At 34.3% G+C, this 12304-nt stretch overlaps 1 protein-coding gene across 2 annotated transcripts in view; it reads right to left on the reverse strand.

The window, feature by feature from the left end:
- The window catches only part of CSMD1 (CUB and Sushi multiple domains 1), a 1260625-nt gene that overhangs the window by 666590 nt on the left and 581731 nt on the right, over positions 1-12304 (reverse strand). For both annotated transcript variants that reach the window (XM_068937332.1, XM_068937331.1), the window contains exon 5: positions 3810-4017. In XM_068937332.1, coding sequence (XP_068793433.1) covers positions 3810-4017 — 208 coding nt within the window. The remainder of the gene's footprint in view (positions 1-3809; positions 4018-12304) is intronic.

Below are 12304 nucleotides of genomic sequence, written 5' to 3' on the forward strand. Positions count from 1 at the left end.
ACCAACTCAGTATTCATCCTTGGAATGAGAGCAGGACAGATCATTCTACTGGTTATCTCTGTTCACAACTGGTAACGAATTTGTCCCTTGCTGTTCAAAAGGGGCACAAATGTACAGATACATACATAAATATATACCCACATATACATATGCATTGTTATTTTTCTGCTTTCTCTAGCAATATGAGCAGGTGGGAAGGTCAGACAGGCAGGTTATCAGGTACAGATACCTACACTTATTGGATCCAATTTCCTAATCAAAAAGTGTAAAATGGAAAATCCAGATAAAACCTACAGAAAGGTAGGAAGAGCTTTGGAAAGCTAGTAGGTAGCAGGACAACCCTTTATCAGTATCCCCAAAACCATTACATGAGGTCAGCAGAGTTTTATCAGTGATCAAAACTCTCTAAATAGGTTAAAAAATACAAACAAATGAATAAAATCTAATAGTTCTCTCAAACAAAAAAGCTGCAGTCTAATTGCCTTCCTCTCCTTGCACGGTCATGGCACACCTACTCTGATGGAAAGGGATAAAAAAATGGAATCCTCTATTATTTTCAGAAGCTTTTGCTGGTATCTGACAACAACTTTATTGAACATACATCGACAAGCAATGAAACTTTTCACAGTAAACCAATAGATGGTGATCTTTAGCTATATTCTCATATACATCTGGGATAAATATTCAGCTTGTGTGTATAGGATTACTGACATTGGTGTCTATTAATAAAGTGAATTACATCACCAATAGTCTCATGACTACCTTTATATAGACCTCTCACCATGAGGGTGTAAGATTAAGACAAATCCTATAAACAAGATCGGAAATACACACTTTTAAATACTACAGACCTGAATGGTACCTAAGAGCTTGTACTGCTCTATTGATCTAAGAAACACAAATTAGTATTATGACCCAGTTGTTACAAGAAATTATTCATTAGCATAGAAGCAAGACAATTTTCATATGGCTCCAGCAGCCTATGTCAAATCATATGCCAAGGGTAAAGCAATCCGCTGTTGCTTCTACATCACACTTATTCACATACAGTTTTATAGCCTTTAACTAGGATGTTGAGAAGATTTATAAAGGAATTCAGAGTAATCCTAAAGGTATTTTTAAATGATATTAGGAAATAAATTATTATCCTGCAAATTTTTGTCATGCAAATGCAAGAAAATGAACTACATTTTGCACTTTAGTTCAGTGCAAATTTAGTCCAAATTTAAGTCCAAATAGAAGCTAATACACTAAAATTGTATTATGGACATAAAATGAATAGGGAGGTGTTGTCACTTTAACCTTTTATAAATGAATACTATTAGAATGGATTTTATAAATGATTATCAAATAATCTTTTAACAGTAAGAAAAAGTAAACAAATTTCTCTAATACTTTCAATGCATTGGAAAACAGATTATCAGCTATATAACTTGGAAATTAACTAAGGGTCTTAAAGAAGCTTTAGAAACATAATACACACATCACAGTTGATATGTATATATCAAATTGTTTTTCCTTATCATTTAAAATCTTATTTTTCTTGTATCTCCATCACTTTATTTGTTTATAACATGTCCATTCAGTTTTCACCACAATCATTTTAGAACTGCTTGTAACCTTGTTGATATGTCTGCAGAGCGTAATTCAGAGCTATTGTGCTATATAATAAAAGCACTAAAGAATCATCAGTCTGAAATTATTTTCTTTATGCTTACTCTTTTTCTAGCTTTTCCAGGCTACTATATCTATGTTTCTATGCTTTTAACCAGGAAGATGTTTGGCTAGTTCTACATCAAATACGCATTTCATTGAAAGAACAATCATAATTAGTGGACCATGCTAACAGAACATGTTCTGTTGTCTAAAACAGAATTACTATATGAAGCTGTTGACATGATGCCAGATTCAATAAAAGGGAGCAGCTGAAAAAAAAGTCACATTTTAAAATGCTACATCTATAGACCGTTAGCTTTTAGTATGGAACAAAGTCACATTTGAATACATAGCTGATTTTAGTAGATTACGTCATGCACTACATTTAGCATGTCTCTAATGTAGCTATGGTAACCATTCTCACTTAATATAACTGAATGTGTAGCTTCACTCCAAATTATCCAATAATCCTTTCAATGTTTCTTACAAAACTTCTCATAGCTTCTTCAAACTTTTGGCAATGATCCCAGGAACATATAACACAACCTTAGGGTTTACTAATCAGAGATTAGTATTCTAAATAAATACCTCCAATCCAAACAACAAATATCGGGGAAAAGAGAAAAATGTTCAGATTGAATTCTAGGAGAAAGAAAATTCTTATCATATACCAGATTTTCCTACTGTAACACTAGCCAATACTATACGAGATTAATGCAGAACACATTTCTATTACTATTTGCTCATATTTTCTACATATTTTCTACATAATCTGTTATAATAAATCTTCTGGAGAATGGATATGTATATCTGATTGTCTGTAAATGTAATATTATTCCTGTATTTGCATGCTTAAGTTCAGTAACAGCCGAATTTCTAACAATAAAGTTGCATACATGTTGTTAGATATCCATTGGACACTTGTACTCAAAATTAAATGGACAGATCTTTATGTTCTGCAGCAAGATTCCGTTAGTTCTTCACCTTTGAGATTCCAAATTTTGGCCCTTAGAAACCAAACTAACGAAAAATAGGAATTCATGATTGTTGTGTATGTCTGTATGTGACAGCGAGATCGGTGACATTGTACTTCAGACAGACAGATATGAGCACTTAATTTGATACTGAGCTGCTTCAATAGCTGTTGTTAAAGAACTTCTGGTACTTTGGAAATATGGAAGAGTAATCTTGTGAAATAGATCCTGGAGTCCCTTCGAAACAAAGCTTTTACTTTTTACCAAGCATAGTTTCTGCACATTTTTATTATATATAGTTTAAACAGATCAGGTGCTACCTAGAACTTCACAATCGTTAATATAATGCATTGCCTAGCCAATCACGACATTAAAACAGTAGTGAGGTTGGATCAGAAATCCGGAAAGGACATTCTGAAGACAATATCCATCAACCGTCTATGAGCAGCAGATCTGTATTTTTTTTTTCTAAGCCACATTTTGTATGCAAAGGTATGCACATTAAACACAAGATAGTCTTCTCAGATATTTAAAAAAAACAAAAAACAAAAAACCTCTGAATATATAGATTGCAGAGAAATCCTAATACAAAGTATTCTGCAAACAAATTCATTCCCATAAACAAAACTATCTTATTTTACTCAGTGCAGAGAATGTAGATTTAACATTATGATTGGTAAGTCCTAACATTGCTTAGCAAACAGCGTTAACATCAGCTCACATAAGATAGTAATACGTACATACATCAGTACATGAAATAGGATTGAATTACAGCCTGCTTAGCATAAAACGGCATATATTTTCTCCCTCTTTCTATTCCTGTTTTCTTGTGGGCTGAATTTTGCTCATTGCATTCATTGCTGAAGTATGATAGCCAGGCAGGTTGTTCAATACACAACATCTGGAAACATTCTCACACCAAGTTCAAAGAGTGCTGCACATAGTATCAATAAATGCTCACTGCTAAGATAGGATGAAGAGTGGGAAGGAAGAAGACTACTATATTCAGTTCTGGAGGGTGAAATGGACCAAAGGAAAATGCATAATAAAATGGTCATTACTAACATACAGGAAACATAGTTGTCCTTACAATACTTTGTCACTTTTTTGTCACTTTTGCAAAGACTTGCCAGCAAATAAGAAAAACAGAAATAGATCTTTACAAGATCTCTGACTTACCATATTGATGGTGCTTCTGTTCCACTGATCTCTAAGAAGTCATATCCTTCTTCTAACTGGAAGTCAGTAAAGATCAAAGCAATGGTATCTCCTGGTTCAGCCAATATGGTCCAAGTGCAATCAGCGTTATTTTCATACTCTGAAGGGAAATGGGGACTTGAAATAGTTCCACTCGTCCCACGCAGTGTCCCTCCACAAGCTCCTTCAGCTGATGAAGAGAATATCAGTTACAAGTGCAGCTGCATTTTAAACAAGTAAATAATCACCCCTGTTCCTGGCATAGCAAACCAAACTCTTCTCTTACATGGATACAATACATAGAAATGCATTTTAAAATTATGTGTTCCAAATCAGGATGTTTCCACTTAGCAAGTAAGTTCCGAAAGTTTCACTGTCAGATAGACCTTTCAAGGTTCATATATCATCAGTTAATAAAATATTTTCTTTTTAATTATTTTTAACTAAATTTCAAAAAAATAGATCACAGGAATTTGCTGTTGAGACTGGAATGTTGTTTAATCTGTGACCAAAGGTTTTAGCAGAGCTTTTTGTACTCTTCCTTGACCCCTACCATTTTGTTGAAAGCTTTAAAAATATTTTGACTAATATTAGCACTGGGTATTAAAACTGACTTAATTAGAAAAAAAAATGTCATCTATGTAACTCATTTGCATGAAAAATTCAAAAGTCATCAAGTTGCTTTCGGTATGTTGTAATGCAGCTATGAAAGCTACATCAATAGTAAATAAAGATATTTCTGCGTAAATGAAAGGTCAGAAGAGAAGCGTTTCAATTTTTGCCCATTTTATTATCTTTAATTACTACTATTATCATTAGGTATTATTTACATACTATAGATGCATGTGGCAATTTAAAAGCAAATAGCTTGACAAGGTCCCTAACACAAGGAATGTACAGTCTAAGTAGGATACTAACTGAATAACTAATTAAGACAACAGGTAAGGTAGGAGGAGAAAATCAAAGTTGCCTGTGAAAGTGAGTTTTAAAGGAGGATTTGAAGAAGAAAGATTCATTTGAATCAAAAGAAGACAGAATACTGTGGTTAGACATTAAAAAAGAAGACTATTGAGAGAGGATAAACAGCTAATAAGAGACTAAAAGAGAAGGAAGGATCAGAGAGAGGCAGAAACAGAATGATTTCTTTAAGTCTTGAAAAAGGAGAAAAGCTACTGAAGACGATCCAACAGGTAGTAATCTTTACAATCGCTTTTTTACATACAAAGTAGCCTTTTGGCATGAAGAAATGTATAAAGTCTGTGTCAGCCAAGGATGTGTAGAGTTTCGTGATTTGCTGGCACAGGAGTTTCTCAGAGGAGGGCAGTTCTTTTCATTAAATTTCATATCTTACTCTCTGGGCCCTGACACTGATATCTTCTTTTTTAAACAAAAGGCAATTTTGGGGGGAAATGGATCTACACTCCTAAAAGAGTTCTTTTTGTTGTTCAGTCAGACCACTTGTGTGATTTCTCCCTCAGGCTTTTGATTCAGTCCGTATTGAAAGGGCCATTTGTAACTACAAGGGATGAAAAGGGAAAGGAAGTGAAATTTAAAGGACTCATGGGTAAAACCGAGGATCAAAGCTGACATTCCTGATGCATAATATATGCAAACACTACAATGATTCTAAAATTACTGTAAACGCCAAATAAATGAGAGAGAATCAAGGTTTGTTTTCTGCTAATATCTAGAATCATGATTTCTCTCCCTTTTTTTCTATCTTGACTGTACAGGTTTCAAGCACTTCCTATTAGCTTGTCATCTAAGAACACAAAGAAAAACAAATTAACTTGATACATCCTGTGCCAATACTTCAGTACAGAAACTAAAAGTAAGATATTGATTTCCACTGTGGTCATCATCAGTATCAGAGTCAGAGTGAACCATAAGAAACCAAAAAATGATTGTTCCCACTTTTTTTTTGCAAGCTTTCAGCTAGTTCATATTTTATCATTACTATGGGGGTTTTTTTGTTTGTTTTGCTTTTAAGGAATCAGCATACATAAGTATGAGTTTAAGTTAATAACAGCATACAGGTTCTACCTGCATTCTCAGAAGACAGCAAGCAGGCTTTTCCCATGCCAGGTAGTGGGGAAAATGCACGGAATTACTAAGTCAGCCATAACTCTTTGGCACCAGCTGCTTGTTGTTAAATTCTGTTATGACAACATTCGCAATGACACCATCTCCCACTGTGTTTACATTGACATCAAGTAACATGCTAGTGGTGATTAAGATGCCACTCACTGTTTATGTTGCAGAGCCCTGGAATAAGGTCTGAGCTCTAAAGTGCTGACTTTTACAGCTGACAAGGAAGGCTTATACAGCTGATTATTTTTGGCAATCCCCTATAAAAAGCTAGATTTATACACTGTGCATTACCAGTGAAAGCCTGTGGAAGTGAGGCTGCTAGAGATATCTGCCCAGAGGGAGGCATAGCTATTTAATCTATTCATAACAGCAATTGCAAGAGATTGCAAGGGACCAAGTTAGCTCAGCAATGGAGAGGGAACATTAGTCAGGTAAGAATACAGAAACCGTTTAACTCAGTCAGACAGAGAGCCAACATTTTCTTTCTAACGGATGCGGATGCTTAGGAAAAACAGAGCCTGTACTGAACGCTCTTTCCTCTGACACATTTACCCTGTTTCAGCAGCCTGTGGTTGGGGACTTCCTCCGAAAAAGACAGCCCCCAGGCTATGGTAATGAGACTACTGAATATTAAAACAGGTAATAAATTCCTTAAGAACTAGTGCAGGAAGGCAGGATGTGGCCACACTGCTCAGAGGATAAGAGAGTTCGGCTGTGTGTAGATAAGCTATGTTTCACCAGCTGACATCAGACCTCGTTGCCCTGCTTAGATTGCTCATCCTTCTTGGCTGGGCTGTGGCCTTCTCTGTGTTGTGCTTTTGACATAGCCAGAACACTGCACGGGAATGTTAATGCATCACTGTGCTTGGAGTAATTTTATAGTAGATAGCGCCTCAGGCTTCAAAAACACTAACTCTCAGTGATTAGCAAATTGCATTTTAAAATATGCAAGTAATTAATTCTAAACACTCATAGTTATTGAGAAGTTGTAAGCAACTGCACAAAATGCTGTTCATATCAGCATAATTGACTACTTGAAGTATAAAGCTACAAACATTTGGATCTCAGTAGTCAGAAATGAAGTGCTCTAAATTTAGAGAATATGTGTTTTATGTGGGGTATAAATACAAACACATATGGCTTGCACCACTTTAAATTTGAGAAAAAGGTCTATATATATACTGCAGATATGTAGCTTGGATAAAATGCCTGAAATCTATGGATTTGTTACATATGTAAAATCTAAACAATCACTAAAGAATCATTGCAGATAATGAAAAATCTTACATTTTTCTTCAAACTAGAAACAGGCATCTAACCAAAAATAAAAATCCAGATTTTTTTTTTGCAAGCTGTGTTTTGCATAAGGAAGGGATTAAACCTTAATGGTAAGTATAAATTTTAGCTCAGTGTTTGGGTATGGACAAAGAATGGTATTTCAATAATGAGATTTTCCTAGCAGTAAGATGAAAACCCTGATAAGCAGACATCCAAGGACAGGATAAGGACAGAAACAGTATCTTAGAAAACTTCCATATTTTGTTAGGTTTAGGTGTCCTTTGAATGTGCAGCCATTTTTACCAGCTCTTCCTCACTTCCTGTACAAACACTTTTCTAGGGTGCAATATCCTCTATTCCATACCTCCTTTTTTAATAAAAGCTGATAAAATGCTTATTCAAGTAAAAGTTGTTTACTGCATGATAAGCAAAAAATAGCAGTTAGGCCAATCATTTTAACCTTTTAAAATTAATTTACAATCTGAATTCAAATGATCCAGGACTACCTCAGTTTATATGACAGAGTTCTGATTTGAAAGATCATTTAGGATTAATTTTACTACATTACTTTTGTAATATTACTAATAAAAAACAAAGCAGTGACTTAAAATACATAACTCATAGTCAGTTACTGAATAAAGTTTTTGCTTGCTATGCCACTTGTAGACTTTTCCTTACCCCTTTATCACTAGCAACAGAATAGATGCAATTAAAACTTGAGTGACATTTTATAAAGCATCATCAAATGACATATTGTCATTTCAAGTCACGTTTTGTAAGGCTTATCAATTAAAGAAAATTGCAGCTTTAGACAGTTCTAAATGAACCACGGGCATACATTATTTAGCATGCCTTATTAAAAATATCACTGAAACAGTTCCTTATTCAATTCTTTATTAAATGACATTTTTCTGTAGTTCATTTGAGAAAAAGTACATAATTGTACCTCATTTAATGAAATATTTCAACACGGAAAACACATCTATAAAATAATCATAACTGATTATTCCACAGATATTTGCTCTGGATATTTTAGAAATGTTTAATATGGGAATAAGTTAGATGATTTTTTTGAAATGAGACTTTAAAATTACCATTTTAAAGTGTCTTACTGATATGAATCTAAAAACAAGCCTTAGTATATCAGGGCCACGTTTAAATGTAAGTCTTAGGATGTCAATGCCAACTGTTAAGCTGCTAAGCTGCCAGATTCATAAAGACTAAAAACATCACTAAGTGTTACAATGATGTAGCATTATACATTCATCAGAAAACTCATTCATCTAATCTAGTTCCAATTGGCAGCTAGCTCTTAAACTATCAAAATATTCGGCTCTGCTTGCTAATAGTTTATTATTTTTCAGAATTGCATAGCCTTTATTTTGAATAGGCACAAGCCAAAACGTGTGCTTCTTTTCCGTTTTTAAATAAATAGCAACTCGTCAAGATCTCTTCAAACCAGATGTACTATAGACGAGTGGTCTAATCAGTTTGTCTCCCTTTCTCAATTTCTCCTGTTGCTGTTGATCAACTTCACATAAATTAAATATTCATTAGACCATATATCTAAGATGAAATTTCTTTCTCTCTGCAGGGATTTCAAATGGCATTTCAAAATAGAGTGATCTCTACGTAGAACGGGATTTGTTTTGTTAAAATATCAGAAATTACTGTGGTAGGAAAATAAAGTCTTTCCCAGATAAATTAAGAAGTCAGATTTCATACTGAAAGTTAATAGAATGTATGTGACAGAAATGCAGGTATAATTACAGTCTGTTCAGGTGCCTATGGGCATAAATGCATCTCTGTTACTGTTTTGAACATTTCAACTTTGACACTTCAGTGACCTCCATGTAAGCAGACCTCAGTATCTAGTGGGGTTCTGTTGCAATTATTGGCTCTGACTATAGTGGATTCCGTGTGACAGACGCGCTTGCTGGGAAAAAGTTCACTTTTTGTTTGCAAACATGGTGCTTAATTTAGCAGACTTTTAGAATTCCTCCTTAACATCAGTCTGTCACACAGCTCTCCCCTCCCCGCCCCAGTATACTTTGGAAAGGAAATCTGATCCAATAACCAAAGTACATTCCATGCTTATTTGCTTATTTTAGTCTTGCATAAACCTTTTTGCTAACTTAACAGAACTATTAATTGATAGTATGTGCTTGAACAAATATAGAATCAGAACCTCAATTCTGCCAGCCCTTTCTTGCAAAAACTGAGAATTAAGAGAGAATATGAAAATTATTCAACAATCTGTAACTTCATATTCTGTCTCCCACAGAAATAAAAGATCAGTCTTCTGGATATCTTGCAAAGAGTCTTCTTTCTTTTTCAATTAAGTATCCTTAGCTGTTGTGCAAGGATTTGATAATTATTCACTTGAGAATATGGTTTTATTTTAATGCTGATAATGATCCCTTAAAATAACAGCCTACAGCAAATTAATAGTAAAGCCTTAATTTTTAAGCAAAAAGGGAAAAGGATAAATTCTTTAAAGGCAAACTAATGAGTTTTCCAGGTTTCATATATATTTCTTTAATAATTAGGAAAGTTAATCCAGTTTTTCCAAAAAGTCTGCATGCAGTCATATCTTTACATTTTCTGACTTGCCTATTTGAGATTTTTTTTAGTTTTTATCAAACCATTTTATCTTTCTTTGATCTTAACGTTACTCATGTTCATAATAGTCAGATTGTAGTCCTCTTTCTTGTGCTTTGACTTCACTATATTATTCTGAGTGCCTTTGTTATGTCTTCATTACACTGTTCATCTCATTTTTCACTTGTTATTCCTATTTTTCAGGCACCTCACTGCAGTTTCAGCTAGCACTTTTGACCTGGCCCCATTCATGTTTTTCCTAGTTCCTTTGTATCTACTGATACATCCTAGCACAAAAGAATACACGCGCACACAAACATACCCACACACATACAGACATACACACATATATGTATGTAAACATATACAAATATCGGCACACATACATGAAAGAATACTTGTAGCTGTGCCGTTATCTCCCTTTGGTGTCATCTCGTCAGTCCTTCACTACTCTGTAAGAAATTATCCGGTATATCCAATTAGCTTTCACTGAAACACTTACCTGACTTCTGATTTGACCAGTTATAATTGTTTTCATTCTGACAACTTTGATCATAGCTTAAACATTTCACCAGTACAGATTATTCCGAAGATGAACAGAATTACTAAAACAAGAATCTGGAACTTTACTCTAAAAATTAGATCTTGGAAAATATTCTCACTTTTTCATGAAATGCAATATCTATCATTAGAGATGATTAAGAATTTTCTTTACCTTTCCTTCTTTTGTCAGAAACCAGTTTGGGGAAGGGAGGATAAAACCATTGTGGAAAGATGCTAACTTTTATTGAGCTTGTCACTGTACACTTCTTGATTCAACGATAAAATTTATGGTCAAAAAAGGGTAAAGAACTATCAGACAGCCTTACTCGATGTGGTTGTGGATTTCTGTCCAGGGGATGCAGGTTCAAGTGTGTCTTCAGCTCAAATTAGACTTACACTAAACATTCCTACTTTCATCCTGTTCTAAGAGTACTCCACTGACTATCAGTCTATTAGCTGGAAATCTAAGGACAACCTTTAAAAGTATGAATAGCACCAAAAACTTCAATTTCTCTTTGCTAGACGTTTAGAAACATTGGTTCTGAATCTCTGTATTCAGTTTATCTTACTCTATAGTGAGTCATTTTGACCTATAAACTGTTCTTCCTCTCTCCCGTCATCTATTCTAAGAATACCTTTCTGATTATATATTCTTCCCAGCAGTATTTCTCCAATAACCTTTTTTAATCCTGGAACCTGATTAATTATTACTTGATCCTTTCGGGCCTTTCTAACATGTGATCTCCTCTACTGGTTTGTCTCTATTTATTTTTTTTATTTTCCCTCCAAAAATTGCATATATTTTTAGCGATAACATATTACATGTTCTTCTCCTCACAGCTATTTTCAGTGTATGAGAAAAAGCTTTACAGCTGTAATATCACTAAGCCAATTTGTATTCCTAATGCTAACGTCATAAAAATCTAGACTCATGCAACTATAATCAGCCAGGGATTCTCAAAATTACTGAGAATTGAGAACCTAATTATACAAGGTTCTTTTTAGAAGTAGTCACATATCATAAATCAGCTATTAGTAGAGTCACTGCAGAGAATGAAATTACTATTCAAAATGTTTCAAACTCATACTGCATAGGATTTCAACTTGAAAATGAAAGAAGGCTGATGCTCTGGGTAACATTATTACTGCATCAAGATGGAGGCAAAGACCTTTTTTCTTTACAGGACAAAAACCCTAAGAGGAATAGAATTTAGGTGGGACACAGAATGATTCACCTTGTCAACTTTTGTATACCAACTGTACCTCCCTACGTTTTTCAGAAACTCATTGTAACCTTCTTCGTTAGTTTGTAAGAGGAGAAATGTTCATGGATGACTTACTATCAGGAGATAGGAGTGATTTTTTTTTAATAATTACTTCACCTTTTCAGAATTTGTCTTCTTACCACTCAAAGTCTCTAAACTTTTTAAAAATGGCATTGACTACACCTTTGCTTTGCCATTAGAATTCATCATAAGTCATCAATGAATCTGCAGCACATTTCTGTTCCTTTACCCTCCATCAGACTGTAAAGAGAGGACCTCTGAAAATGACTAGCACCCAGAGAAAATTTTACTAATGCCAGACTCAAAGGTGCCTACATCTTCCTCAAGGCTCAGTAACTCACTAAGAATTTCTGTACTAGAAGCTCCATTTATAAAGCTAGACAATGTAAAAATTACTTGACACCAGCTTCCTAATTTTTCTGAAAATGTTAAGGAACAAAATTGTAGGAAATAGTCACTTGCGAGCATCAGGAAAACTAGTGAAACATATTATGGAGAATAAGGATATTACAAATTTTGAATATATAAATGACATGTAGTTTTGTTTACTATACTATCTAGCATGGATGCCATGAATTTAGTTAATGTTGACTAGAAAGAAGAATGCCACCTGGAAACAAAACAGTAAAGAAAGGTGCTTTCATGGGAAATACTAAGGTTATTGAAGAAACAATTAGG

This window comes from Struthio camelus, chromosome 3 (assembly GCF_040807025.1).
Source record: "Struthio camelus isolate bStrCam1 chromosome 3, bStrCam1.hap1, whole genome shotgun sequence".
NCBI lineage: Eukaryota > Metazoa > Chordata > Aves > Struthioniformes > Struthionidae > Struthio > Struthio camelus.